This window comes from Xenopus laevis, chromosome 5S, assembly GCF_017654675.1.
Source record: "Xenopus laevis strain J_2021 chromosome 5S, Xenopus_laevis_v10.1, whole genome shotgun sequence".
Classification (NCBI taxonomy): domain Eukaryota; kingdom Metazoa; phylum Chordata; class Amphibia; order Anura; family Pipidae; genus Xenopus; species Xenopus laevis.
In genome coordinates, this window is record NC_054380.1 from 112761677 (window position 1) to 112774195 (window position 12519).

General features: G+C 39.4%; 1 protein-coding gene across 1 annotated transcript in view; it reads left to right on the top strand.

Annotated features, from left to right (window-relative positions):
* Positions 1–6480, top strand: part of sgpp2.S (sphingosine-1-phosphate phosphatase 2 S homeolog) — a 29945-nt gene extending 23465 nt beyond the window's left edge. Inside the window, 1 exon segment of the mRNA XM_041564962.1 lies at positions 5360–6480. Coding sequence (XP_041420896.1) covers positions 5360–5899 — 540 coding nt within the window. The 3' untranslated portion in view covers positions 5900–6480.
* Positions 6481–12519: the final 6039 nt, after the last annotated feature.

Genomic DNA, 12519 nt, shown 5'->3' on the forward strand with positions numbered 1-12519 from the left:
TATATGGAAAGTTTAAGTACTTCTATTGACCAAGGTGTCCAACCTTCAGCTGTTTACCTATTCATCTAGTAATATGGACATTCATATAACTGTCAGAGAGGCTTCTGTAAACTTCTCTAGAAGAATACATGTTATTGGGCCTCTAGGGGACCTTGGTGTAGTGGAAATATCAGAGTGAAATTTGAATCTCAGCCCAGACATGGTTACCAACATCATCCAATAGTAAAGAGATAATGGGAATTGTGTGCAGGCTTGTCATCCTTGGTCTACAAAAGTGTTGTCCAACCAGAAGTCTTTAGGTCTAATGTGTCCCTCCACTGTATATTTATGGCACTCAGTCTTGCCCTACGACTCCATAGACTTAATTTTCATATAATTTGGTCCTCAAATACTGTTTGTCTTAAGTCAAATAATGGGCTCACAACATCAAAGACATTGGATAGGACTGGTAGAAATGTGACCATTTCAAGGCCCTGGGACCCAATGGGGCCAAGTCTCAAACGAGAGACTTTAAATACTTAGGCTTTCTGTGTGAAAAGTCCAAATCCTAGAAAGCACTAGGGTTGTTTGTCTTCTCTTCTGACAAGTGTCACAGGTTCAATTACTAACTGAAATGTTCCACATATGACATGTTTCAAGTCTACTCACTATAATATGTGTGTATAAGTGTGTGTATATAAACTTTCTATGCTTGTCAGTATTAGAATATTCCAATGGGGTTATGTTCATCATAACAGTAGCCCCAGCTAGTGTGGGGAGCACAAGGCACACCTGACAATATACAACTTCTCCTTAAATTCAGACAAGGAAGACCATGATAGTGTTGGCAAATCCACATAAACATCTCGGAGGCATTAATCAGTTTGTAGTGTGTGTGTGTGTGTGGGGGGGTGCCTATTGTCTGTTGAGATGAATGAGCAATATGAAGCTTTTATAGTTTCCATATGTAACATGGTATAATAAATCAATTCTGATAATTCTAGTTCTGCATCCTGCTCAGTATTGTAGAGCCTTCTCTTGGTGATTTCTTTCATTTCCGAAGGGAATGCTCTTGCCAAAATGAAGACTCTAAATTTGTGTCAAACCAACCTTTATAGGGAATGGCAAATTACCAGGTCACTCATGAATCTTTGCTTCTGAGTCTGTGTGGGATTAGTCTTGGTCTGCTGTCTTTTCAAACCTAAGGCTAGAGTTATGAAAGTGCAATTATCTCGTTTTGCCCTTAAAGGAAAACTATACCCCCCAAAATGAATACTTGAGCAACAAATAGTTTATATCAAATTAAGTGACTATTAAAGAATATTAAAGATTAAAGAATCTTATCAAACTGGTCTATAAGTAAATATTGCCCTTTTACATCTCTTGCTTTGAGCCACCATTTCATGATGGTCTGTGTGCTGCCTCAGAGATCACCTGACCAGAAATACTGCAACTCTAAGGGGCAGATTTATCAAGGGTCGAATTTCAAAGTACTGGGAGTTTTTTTGAACTCCCATAACTTCGAAATTCGAATGAAAAAAGACCAATCGAAATTTATCCAAAAATCTGTTTTTTTTTTGGGTGAATAGGTCTGTTTTCGATCGAATTTGAAAAGTACGAATCAAAGTAACCGCGCATTCGATCAAATTCGACTCAAAGTTTTTCCCCCAAAAAAACTTTGATTTTTCAAAGCCCGTAGGCTAAAACAGCAATTTGTCAGGTTTTAGATGGCGAATTGTTGAATTTTTAAAGAGGCTGTACATGATAAATTTCGATATTCAAATTTTCAAATTTTTTTCAAATTCAAATCGAATTTGGACTATTCCCTAGTCGAAGTACACAAAAATAAGCTTGAAATTTGAATTTTCACTTCGACCTTTGATAAATCTGCCCCCAACTGTAACAGGAAGAAGTGTGGAAGCAAAAGACAGAACTCTGTCTGTTAATTGGCTCATGTGACCTAACAAGTATAATTTGTTTGGTATGTTTGTGTGCTCCGTGAATTATACGATCCCAGGGGGCGGCCCTTATTTTTTAAAATGGTAGTTTTCTATTTATAATTACCCAATAGCACATACTACTTAAAAATTATATTTTATGAAAATTATTATGAAAATGGTTTATTTACATGAAGCAGGGTTTTACATATGATATTTATGCAATATCTTTTTATAGAGACCTACATTGTTTGCGGGGTATAGTTTTCCTTTAATTGTTTTTAGAACGTTATTCCAAGTGTAAGGATGAAAGGCCTTAATAAAGCAAGTATGGAGCTAGGCAGGCTTCAAGAACATAATAATGAGACCTATATGCAAATTGAATTAATTGTAATACAGTGTGAGTGGGGGCAGTGAGCAAGTACAAGTAGCTAATAGAACTTAGACTTGATAGCAGGTTCTGTGCCTGGAATTAACACAACCTTACAAGTTATGTTTGTTGCCATGAAAAGGAGATTATCCAGTAACAAATTACCTAAAGGGGAATGTGCAGCATGTTAAATTCAGTTTAATTAGAACTGTTGCCACTGAATCAAAGCTTTAATACAAATTAATGTAAACAAGGCTCCAGGGCCTGATGGCATACACCCCCGGGTTCTAAGAGAGCTTAGTTCAGTTTTAGACCAGCCCTTATTTCTGATTTTCTCAGATTCACTGTCATCTGGTATGGTGCCTATGGATTGGAGAAAAGCTGATGTTATTCCAATATTTAAAAAGGGATTACGATCTCAGCCTGGCAATTATAGGCCAGTAAGCTTGACATCTGTGGTGGGCAAATTATTTGAAGGCTTGTTAAGGGATCACATACAAAATTTTGTCCTAATGAATGGCATTATGAGCAACAATCAGCATGGCTTTATGAAGGATAGGTCATGTCAGACGAATTTGATTGCATTTTATGATGTGGTAAGTAAGATTCTGGATAGTGGGGGGGCAGTAGATGTGATCTATTTGGATTTTGCCAAAGCGTTTGATACTGTGCCCCACAAACGACTGCTTTCTAAACTAAGGTCTGTTGGGCTTAATGAAGTCGTTTGCACATGGATAGGAAACTGGCTACAGGATCGGGTACAGAGGGTGGTTGTTAATGGGACATTCTCTACTTGGAGTAAGGTTCTTAGTGGGGTCCCCCAGGGCTCAGTATTGGGTCCACTTTTATTTAACTTGTTCATTAATGACTTAGGGGAGGGTGTTGTAAGTAATGTATCAGTGTTTGCAGATGACACAAAATTATCCAGCCCAATTAATTCCATCCAGGATGTGGCATCCTTGCAACAGGATCTTGACAAACTGGCAATCTGGGCAGCTAAGTGGCAAATGAGATTCAATGTTGATAAATGTAAAGTCATGCACCTGGGATGTAAAAATATCCAAGCCACTTATACCCTAAATGGGACTGCACTAGGCAAATCCATTATGGAAAAGGACCTTGGAGTCCTTGTAGATGATAAACTTGGCTGTAGCAAGCAATGCCAGTCAGCAGCATCAAGGGCAAATAAGGTCTTGAGCTGTATTAAAAGGGGCATAGAGTCACGGGAGGAGGGGGTCATTCTTCCACTGTATAGAGCACTTGTAAGGCCCCATCTAGAATATGCTGTACAGTTTTGGTCTCCATCACTCAAACAGGACATTATTGTATTAGAGAGGGTACAGAGAAGAGCAACTAAGCTGGTAAAAGGTATTGAAAATCTTAGCTATGAGGAAAGACTGGCCAAATTGGGGATGTTCACGCTGGAGAAGAGGCGCTTAAGGGGTGATATGATGACTATGTATAAATATATAAAGGGATCATATAACAATCTCTCTAATGCTTTATTTACCAGTAGGTCTTTCCAGCTGACACGAGGTCACCCATTCCGATTAGAAGAAAAGAGGTTCCGCCTAAATATTCGGAAGGGGTTTTTTACAGTGAGAGCTGTGAAGATGTGGAATTCTCTCCCTGAATCAGTTGTACAGGCTGATACATTAGATAGCTTTAAGAAGGGGTTGGATGGCTTTTTAGCAAGTAAGGGAATACAGGGTTATGGGAAATAGCTCATAGTCCAAGTTGATCCAGGGACTAATCCGATTGCCATTTTGGAGTCAGGAAGGAATTTTTCCCCCTCTAAGGCAAATTGGAGAGGCTTCAGATGGGTTTTTTGCCTTCCTCTGGATCAACTGGCAGATAGGTAGTTAATAAACAAAAAAAAAAAAAAAAAAGGTTGAACTCGATGGACATGTGTCTTTTTTCAACCTTACTTACTATGTTACTATGTTACTATGTAATCAGTTTGTAACAGAGTAAAATGTTCAATAAATGGTCTCTAGGTACTTTGGTGATATTTGCAGAACCTGCTATTCTTCTTTATTTTAACATTGGCTTTGCACTCATTCAATTAAAAAGTGTGTTTTGCACATTCGGTTAAGTCATGACGTTTCAGCAATAGGAATGGGAAGGTGCAGAAGTAATGGGTTGCTATTGAGAATTCTCTTTCTCATTCAGATAATGACACTGTACTTTTGCATGCTTCATGTGCTGGCTAGGTAATTCTGTATCTTGTGTTACTCTCTTTTGACTAGTTACTGCTGAAATGGTCCAGCTTATTGAATCTGCTAGACATGCAATTTACGTGTACCAGCCAGCAACCTTGAGGTGTGACAGGTGCAAGTGGTACTAGCACCATCCATAGGCCTGTGGGGAAAACAGAGTATAAAAGAGGGCAGAGAAATTAAGAAATAAGGGAAAATCACAAGTGAAAGAACCGGAAAAAAACCCAAGAGGATGGTGGTACAGTTAAGAAATGTAGAAGGAAGAAAAACTGGGAGCAGAAGGAAAGAGTAAGAGTGAAGACTAGAAGGAGAATTGAAGGTTACAGAAAGAGCATAAAAAAGAAAGAGAGAGAATGGAATAAGGAGGGGTAGATTTAAGTTTATACTATAGTTTATATCTATTGGGCATTGTAGGCAAATATAGCTTGGAAAATATGTCAGTATGTATACATGTGTATAGCTCTACACACACAAACAGAAAAAGGGGTAGCAATGTTGTGTTCTGGGTGTCGGGAAACTAAGTCTTCAGTATTGAAAAGGGATTCGAAAGTTTGAAAACCTCTGCCCTAACGAGTTTCCTACAGCAAATGGAGCAAACTCATACCAACTGTACCCATGTAAATTATACCCCACCTAAGCACCATCACACGCTGAGAAGAAGTGTCAGTAGCTATTCCATTGGGTATGTTGGAGAGCATCATACTGCTATTTATACTTGTGGGGAAAAAGTACTACGTTTAAATACATTTCTTTTTACAGATTATTGCAATTTTTATCTAAATGATACAAACTGGAATAATTTCTAAGCTCTAGACCTGATCTAACATCTGTCTCTTGTATGTTGTTGTTTGCAGGATGTCATCTGTGGAGCTTTAATTGCCTTGTTATTTTTGGCATTAACTTACCCAGTATGGGGCGAGATGGACAAAGTGCTCCTCAGCCACCCTCTCTCTCCAGTGTTTACAATCATTGTGGGCTTTCTCGCAAGCTACAACTACCCTGAAATGGATCATTATAGCACCACCCGAGCTGACACTACAACTATAATTGGAGTTGCAGTGGGCACATGTGTGGGGGTCTCAATCGGCAATCTTGATTTGAATTCTGTGCCTTCAGATCAGTTTCCACTGCCCATTCCTGCCATCAGTTTCCATCGTGTGCTACTACAAACGGAGAGATTTCTTCTCGGGATCATTCTTCTGCTCATAACACGATTTCTTGCAAAAACTCTCTCACTCCAGACTCTTGGGACATGGCACAATGTTTGTACTAAGGACCATCTTGTTAGGCAAAGACTGGAAATTGAAGTGCCCTACAAATTTGTGACGTACACCTCAATAGGTTTTGTTGCTACGGCTGTGGTTCCTCAGCTATGTGAGTTTCTAGGAATATAAGGAGCACAAGGAAGAGTTATCAGAAGCTAAGCTAGATGATCTACTGCTTTAAAAGCAACCACCACAGATATGAGTGTGTACCACTATGATTGTACTGAAACTTTTTGAAACCAAGTCCAAGGCTCGGTGCCTGCCTTTAATTTGAGAAAATGAAAATATCCAACCAATTGCTAAACTATTGCACAAGGCTTTCTTTGTGATTGCTGGGTATGTGTTGGTGATGCAACTAGAGATCAAAACTAACTGCACTTTAGTTAAATTAAACTCACACTACTTACTAGGCAACCCTGTGGCTTGAGAGACAGAACAACCACAAGGAAGAAAATGACCACACTGTAACATGATTATAACTAACTTAAAGGAGAAGGAAAGCTATGGAGGCATTTTATTGCCAATAGATTAGCTGCAATAGTGCAAGCTAGAATGCTATATTTATTCTGTAGAATGTTTTACCATACCTGAGTAAAAAGCTCTAGAAACTCTGTTTGTTTAGGATAGGAGCTGCAGTATTAACATGGTGTGACATCACTTCCTGCCTGAGTCTCTCCCTGCTCTGGGCTCAGATTACAGTAGAGAAGGGAGGGGGGGGGGAAGAGGAGCAAACTGAGCATGCTCTTGCCCAGGGCAATGAGGTAAGCTGAAGGCAGGAAGTCTGATACAGAAGTCCATGAGTACACAATAGAAGGAAAGAAATGCTGTGTTTCTTTTGACAGCGGACTCAACATTACTTTGGGGGTTTACTGGTATATTTAGATGGACCTTTCTGATAAGGCTTACTTAGTTTTAACCTTTCCTTCTCCTTTAAAGCAACCACTTGATCACTGGGAACCATGACAGTATTCCTGTTCTACAGCACTGACCAATATCCATTGGTGTCTTCTATTTGGCTGATACAGAAGTCCATGAGTACACAAGAGAAGGAAAGAAATGCTGTGTTTCTTTTGACAGCGGACTCAGAGCAACATTACTTTGGGGGTTTACTGGTATATTTAGATGGACCTTTCTGATAAGGCTTACTTAGTTTTAACCTTTCCTTCTCCTTTAAAGCAACCACTTGATCACTGGGAACCATGACAGTATTCCTGTTCTACAGCACTGACCAATATCCATTGGTGTCTTCTATTTGGCTGGTATTTTCATTTCTCCTATATCAATAGTAGGCTGAAGTGAAGACTGAGGGTTAGTAAGCAATGCGTATATAAATATATACTGTGTGTGTATATATATCACAATAACCCCATGAAGTAGGATTGTCTGATGTGAAACTGTACATTTTCAAAAGAATAAAATGTTGTTAAATTGACCTCTGTTATGTATAATCTTCAATTAACAAAGTATATGAACTAATTTTTAAAAATACTCTTTTGAGATTATTAAAATAATTAGTTTTCCTTGACTGGGGGGGGGTTGGGCTTAAATAAAATCCCAGAAACCTGACTTTATGCAGTGAAATTCTCCCTTCATTTACTGCTATGGATAGGAATTGTCAGATGGTCCCTAACTGCACTGCAGTCTGCAATCATACTTATGATCAGCAGGGGGAGCCCCCTTCTTATTTCCCAGCCATGCAGAACTCAAGCAGCTTTGTTTGTTTCCCTGTAGAGCAGTCGGCGACTGTGTAGAGATTTGTATTGGATTATATTTTTGCCTTTATATCCCCTTTAGGGTTAGTTCACACGAGGAGATTCGGGGAGATTTTGTCACCTGGCGACTAATCGGCTCTTCTTCTGGACGACAATTTCCACGAACTGCCTCCGCGTGAGGCAACTTCGGAAAACAAAGAGCCGCGTGTGCTTTAGCGCAGGCGACTTTTCATTATAGCGGATGGCAAGACACGCGGAGGCAGTTCGGGGATATTGTCGCCCAGAAGAAGAGGCGATTAGTCGCCAGGCGACAAAATCTCCCCGAATCTCCTCGTGTGAACTAACCCTTACTGTTTCCAACTACAGCAACAACGATCATGGAGCCAAATTTATACAGATAAACTGGAATTCTATTTGGAGGATTATTTTGCAACAGCCACTGGTTCTGCAGAGTTGGAGAAAGTTTGTATTAATCAATACAAAAACTATAAAATCCACATTAGATTACATGACAGGCAATATTTGATTGACAGCTGAGATTTTTAAACGAGTTTACAAAAGCTATGAATGCTTTAATAAAAAAAAAGAAATTGGATTTCATGTTTAATTTGAAAAGGACTTTTATTATACAGCTTTTTATGTCTGGGTGACAGGTCCACTTTAAGATTACATTTCTCAGGGAACCAAGCTGAGCTTTGTTAAAAGCCAGTTTATGGAAATATAAAAGGGGTTTGGGTATGTGAGACTTTCATGAAGGTGTAAGTTGAAGGTAAATGTAAATTTGAGGTTCTACTGGAAACACAGTTTCCTAGAAAGCAATAAATGCAGACAATCTGAGAATCTGCAATGGTTTAGTGTCTAATATGAAAAAAAAATGGGATAGAGCAATAAATTTAGGTGTGGACATGGTAACAACAATACCAACTGACATCACAAACAGAAAATCCATAGATCATTTATTATCCCAACACAATGGTTGCAACCATCACATCATCTTCCTCACAACAACCACATTGTGCAAATACAACACTGCAGGTTTGGGTTTAGAAATGACTTTGAAATGGGCTTACAGTCCCTCCTCATTAACAGGTTTAGGTTAATAGTGGTTCTTTAGTGGAGTGGCCCTTGCAATGGGAATCCACACTACTAATTAGGCAGTTCATCTTATTAAGGAAGAAAAAGTGACACTAAGCGGCTTAGTGGAGGATAGTGTCAGTGTTGCTGTTCCCACGCCTAGGCCTTAGTACCAATACTGCCTAAGCCTCGCTGTCGAGTTTCTACAAATGTCAGATAAGGAGAGTCGCGGCCTCTTACTTCCCAGAAATGTACTGTGTTTCAGTGAAATACCAACGACTTGGACATCAGAATAACATATTTAGTCTTATTCTAAATTCTGCCATGCCTACAAAATGAAACTTCATATATCATTTTTGACGGACACAAAACAGGACAGACCCAGGGGTTTTGAGGAATTGTTCAGTAGAAAAATAAAAACTGGGTAAATAGATAGGATGTGCAAGAATAAAAAATGTTTCTAATATAGTTAGTTAGCCAAAAATGTAATATATAAAGGCTGGAGTGACTGGATGTTTAACATAATAGCCAGAACACTACTTCCTGCTTTGCAGCTCTCTTGGTTTCCCCTGATTGGTTACCAGGCAGTAACCAATCAGTGACTTGAAGGGGGTCCATATAGGCCATAACTGTTACTTTTGAATCTGAACTGAATGCTGAGGATCAATTGCAAATTCACTGAACAGTTATGTCCCATGTGGCCCCCCTTCAGAGAGTTGAAAATCAGGAAGTTCTGTTCTGTTAGAAATCTGTTCACTCCAACTTTATATATTACATTTTTGGCTAACTATATTCAATTTTATTTTTTTGCACAGCCTAACTATTTACCCAGTCTTTATTTTTACCCTGAACTTTAACTGGAGCACTACCATGAAATGGTCTGTGCACAGGCCAAAGTGTCTCTGGTTTAGGTCAGGTCGGTATAACTCAATGACTATGACAAGCAATACTGATATATGTGGTTACAATACATGAAATGTGCCGCAAACATTTAGCTACAATACCTCTATTGCCCAAGGAAAAACAAATATCCACGTGTGACTAATTCCAGTAGTCTGCCATAATAACCTCATTCACGAGCCATATGGAGATATATATACAGGATCCAAATATCTTATTTTTACCGTTTTTAGCTGGTTTATCTGGAAATCAGAGAGCCCTAATATGTAGGGGGTCCCGTTCAGGCCCAGATTTATGTGAAGGCCGAGGGCGGAAGATCAGTGGCAGCAAGTGGGCAATGGAAACACATCGCAGCAGAAGCATACGGTTTTGATCACTGTGATATAAGAGAGACTTCCTATAGGGCAGGGATCCCCAAACATTGTTTTTTTTTTTTATTTTGTTATTAATAGGGAAAAAATATAAATATATAGGAAGGCCAGTATTTTTTTCCAGAAAAGTTCGCAACCCTACCGGTGAGCCACATTCAGATGTAAAAAGAGTAAGGGAGCAACACAAGCATGTTCCTGGGTTGTGTGTTGTGATGAGCCATTTGGTAGCTTCTATGTGGACTGGCAGCCTACAGGAGGCTTGTTTTAGCAGTATCCCTGGCTTTTATGCAACCAAATTTGCCTTCAAACAAGGAATTCAAAAATAAGCACCTGCTTTAAGGTCACTGGGAGCAACATCCAAGGGGTTGGTGAGCAACATGTTGCTTGTGAGCAGCTGGTTGGGGATCACTGCCATAGGGTACAGTCAAACAGGGATGAAATGTTAACGATCTATGGCATGTACTGTACTCAGGCTACAGTTCGTACAGCTTTGCCTTGTGGCAGCCATGTTTAATGCAGCCCTATATTCAGCAGCCTTTATGCTGGAAAATGAATATTTACAAATGCTCCCTAAAGCAATAGCTGTTCCCCCTACTTCCCAAGCCTAGTGAGCTGTGAATAACCACTTAATGACAGATTCTCTTGCCTCTCCCAAGACAACTTTAATTGGCGAGACAGTATTTTTTTTAACCTATGTAATGCCAGAGGGATGGCAGCATATTGCAAAGCCTCCCTCCCTCCCTTGGTAGGAAAAAGGTTAACATCTGTGGGGTTAATTGTTTGGACCGAATAATCTTTATCACATTTTATGGACAATTAAATATCAAAAAGAACTAACTTTCTTCTAATCCACTTAAGTTTCCCTTTCTGTGTGCTTTACGGTGAAAAACCACCCTACAGAAAATTTAAGGTAACATTATAGGCTTAGCAGTCCTATAATTTGATAGTATGTACGGAAGTAAAAGCTTACGTGCGGCAACTGAGAAGCATTTCTAAGGCTCAAATCCCGTCTTCAGATGATTGAAAGCCCTTTCATCTTTGGCTGGGCGCAAGTGGTAACATCAGAAAGCACCTCTTTGTGTTTGATCACTGCTCACCCCAAGAAACAAACCTTGCTGCCACTGCATAAACTTGCAGCCATTACTCTGCCCATTTGTTTATATTGCTGATGCTCAGGGATGTTCCATCTGAAAACCTGTAGAAGTTAAGCTGGCCATCGAACAATTGGACTTTCCCATCTCCCGACCTGCCACTAACCATTCAGATCAAATAAAGTAGAAAAGAACAGATCAGCCAATGTTCTGCCCCTGACAGCAATCGTACGAAAGTTATGTCTGACAAAGCTGGTGACAGTCTCCCACTGAAAATCGTAAGATCGGCAATACATGCAGAGATATTATCGGCAGCCGACAGAAATCTTTTAACCTGTCCAATCCTCCAAACGACCTATCTCGTTTTCAGGAAGTGAAGACGGCTCATGTGACTGGGCCGAAACGTTGAATAAACTAAATTTTTTTCTTCACTCAAGTCCTGTGTGTGCGGGCTCTTCTTGTTACCTCCATACTATGTTTAATTGCTCCAGCACCTAGGCATCCATTTTGTGCTCTGTGTGCACCGACCTCTTGGTTGTTATATATATATATATATATATATATATATATATATATATATATATATATATATATAGATAGATAGATATATACTGTATAGATAGATAGATAGATAGATAGATAGATATTCATCTAAGTTTGTTGGCATATTATAGTAACATGTCAGTGAATTAAGTCACTACTACTGACGCATTTCGTGCCCCACTGCCTCAGCTATGCGGCCAACAAATAAAAAAAACTTTAATTCATCATGATCTAACGTGTTAAAGAAGTCCATATTTGTGATATTTTGAGGAGGCTCCTTTGCTAGGGAGCAGGATGTTGGATTGTCGGGAGCCAATCGGAAAGCTCCACACTTGTAAGAGATTTGTATTGTAGGATACCCGACTGATACTGGAGACCCTAGCTAAGTTATAGGGTCAACTTCAGGGTTGTATATACAGAAGAAACAGACCCTGGGGCTGAAGGTATGGGGGGCCCCTTGAGGCCCTACTTAATGAGCAATTTCAGTATATATTGATAAACAGGACGACCTCTGGATATTTTAGGAGGCCCTTTAATAAATTTGCTGTGGGGCCCAGTAACATCTAATTACATCACTGGTCAGCTTATTGGAACCTGCATACATTTTGCAGTGACTCTAATGCACCCCATGTTGGTTGCAGGTATATAGATAATTTGTTTCGCAGACTATCTAGGTAGGCTTGAGGCTGTACCATACTACACAGAATGGCCATGTGATATATGTCTGCTTCATGCCATAATAAAGTTTAATATATGACATGATGGGGGCACAGGTTGAAACTTTAAAATGCAAGAACCTGTATGCAACCAATTATTCAAATCAAAATGCCCCGCTTCCTGGTTGTGGCAGAAAATCTCATTATGCAGGTTTCATTCTGGCAATGTTAATTAAGCAGATTACTTGTCATGCACATTATGTAATAGAGAGGTGGTTTTGTAGGGAACAATATCACTCCCAAAAAATATCTTATTAGGAGGACACTGATAATTACTGCATTAAGGAAAGTAATGGCAGGTGCATTGTGTAGCAGTTTTCACACTTTTCCAAGGCACAGCAG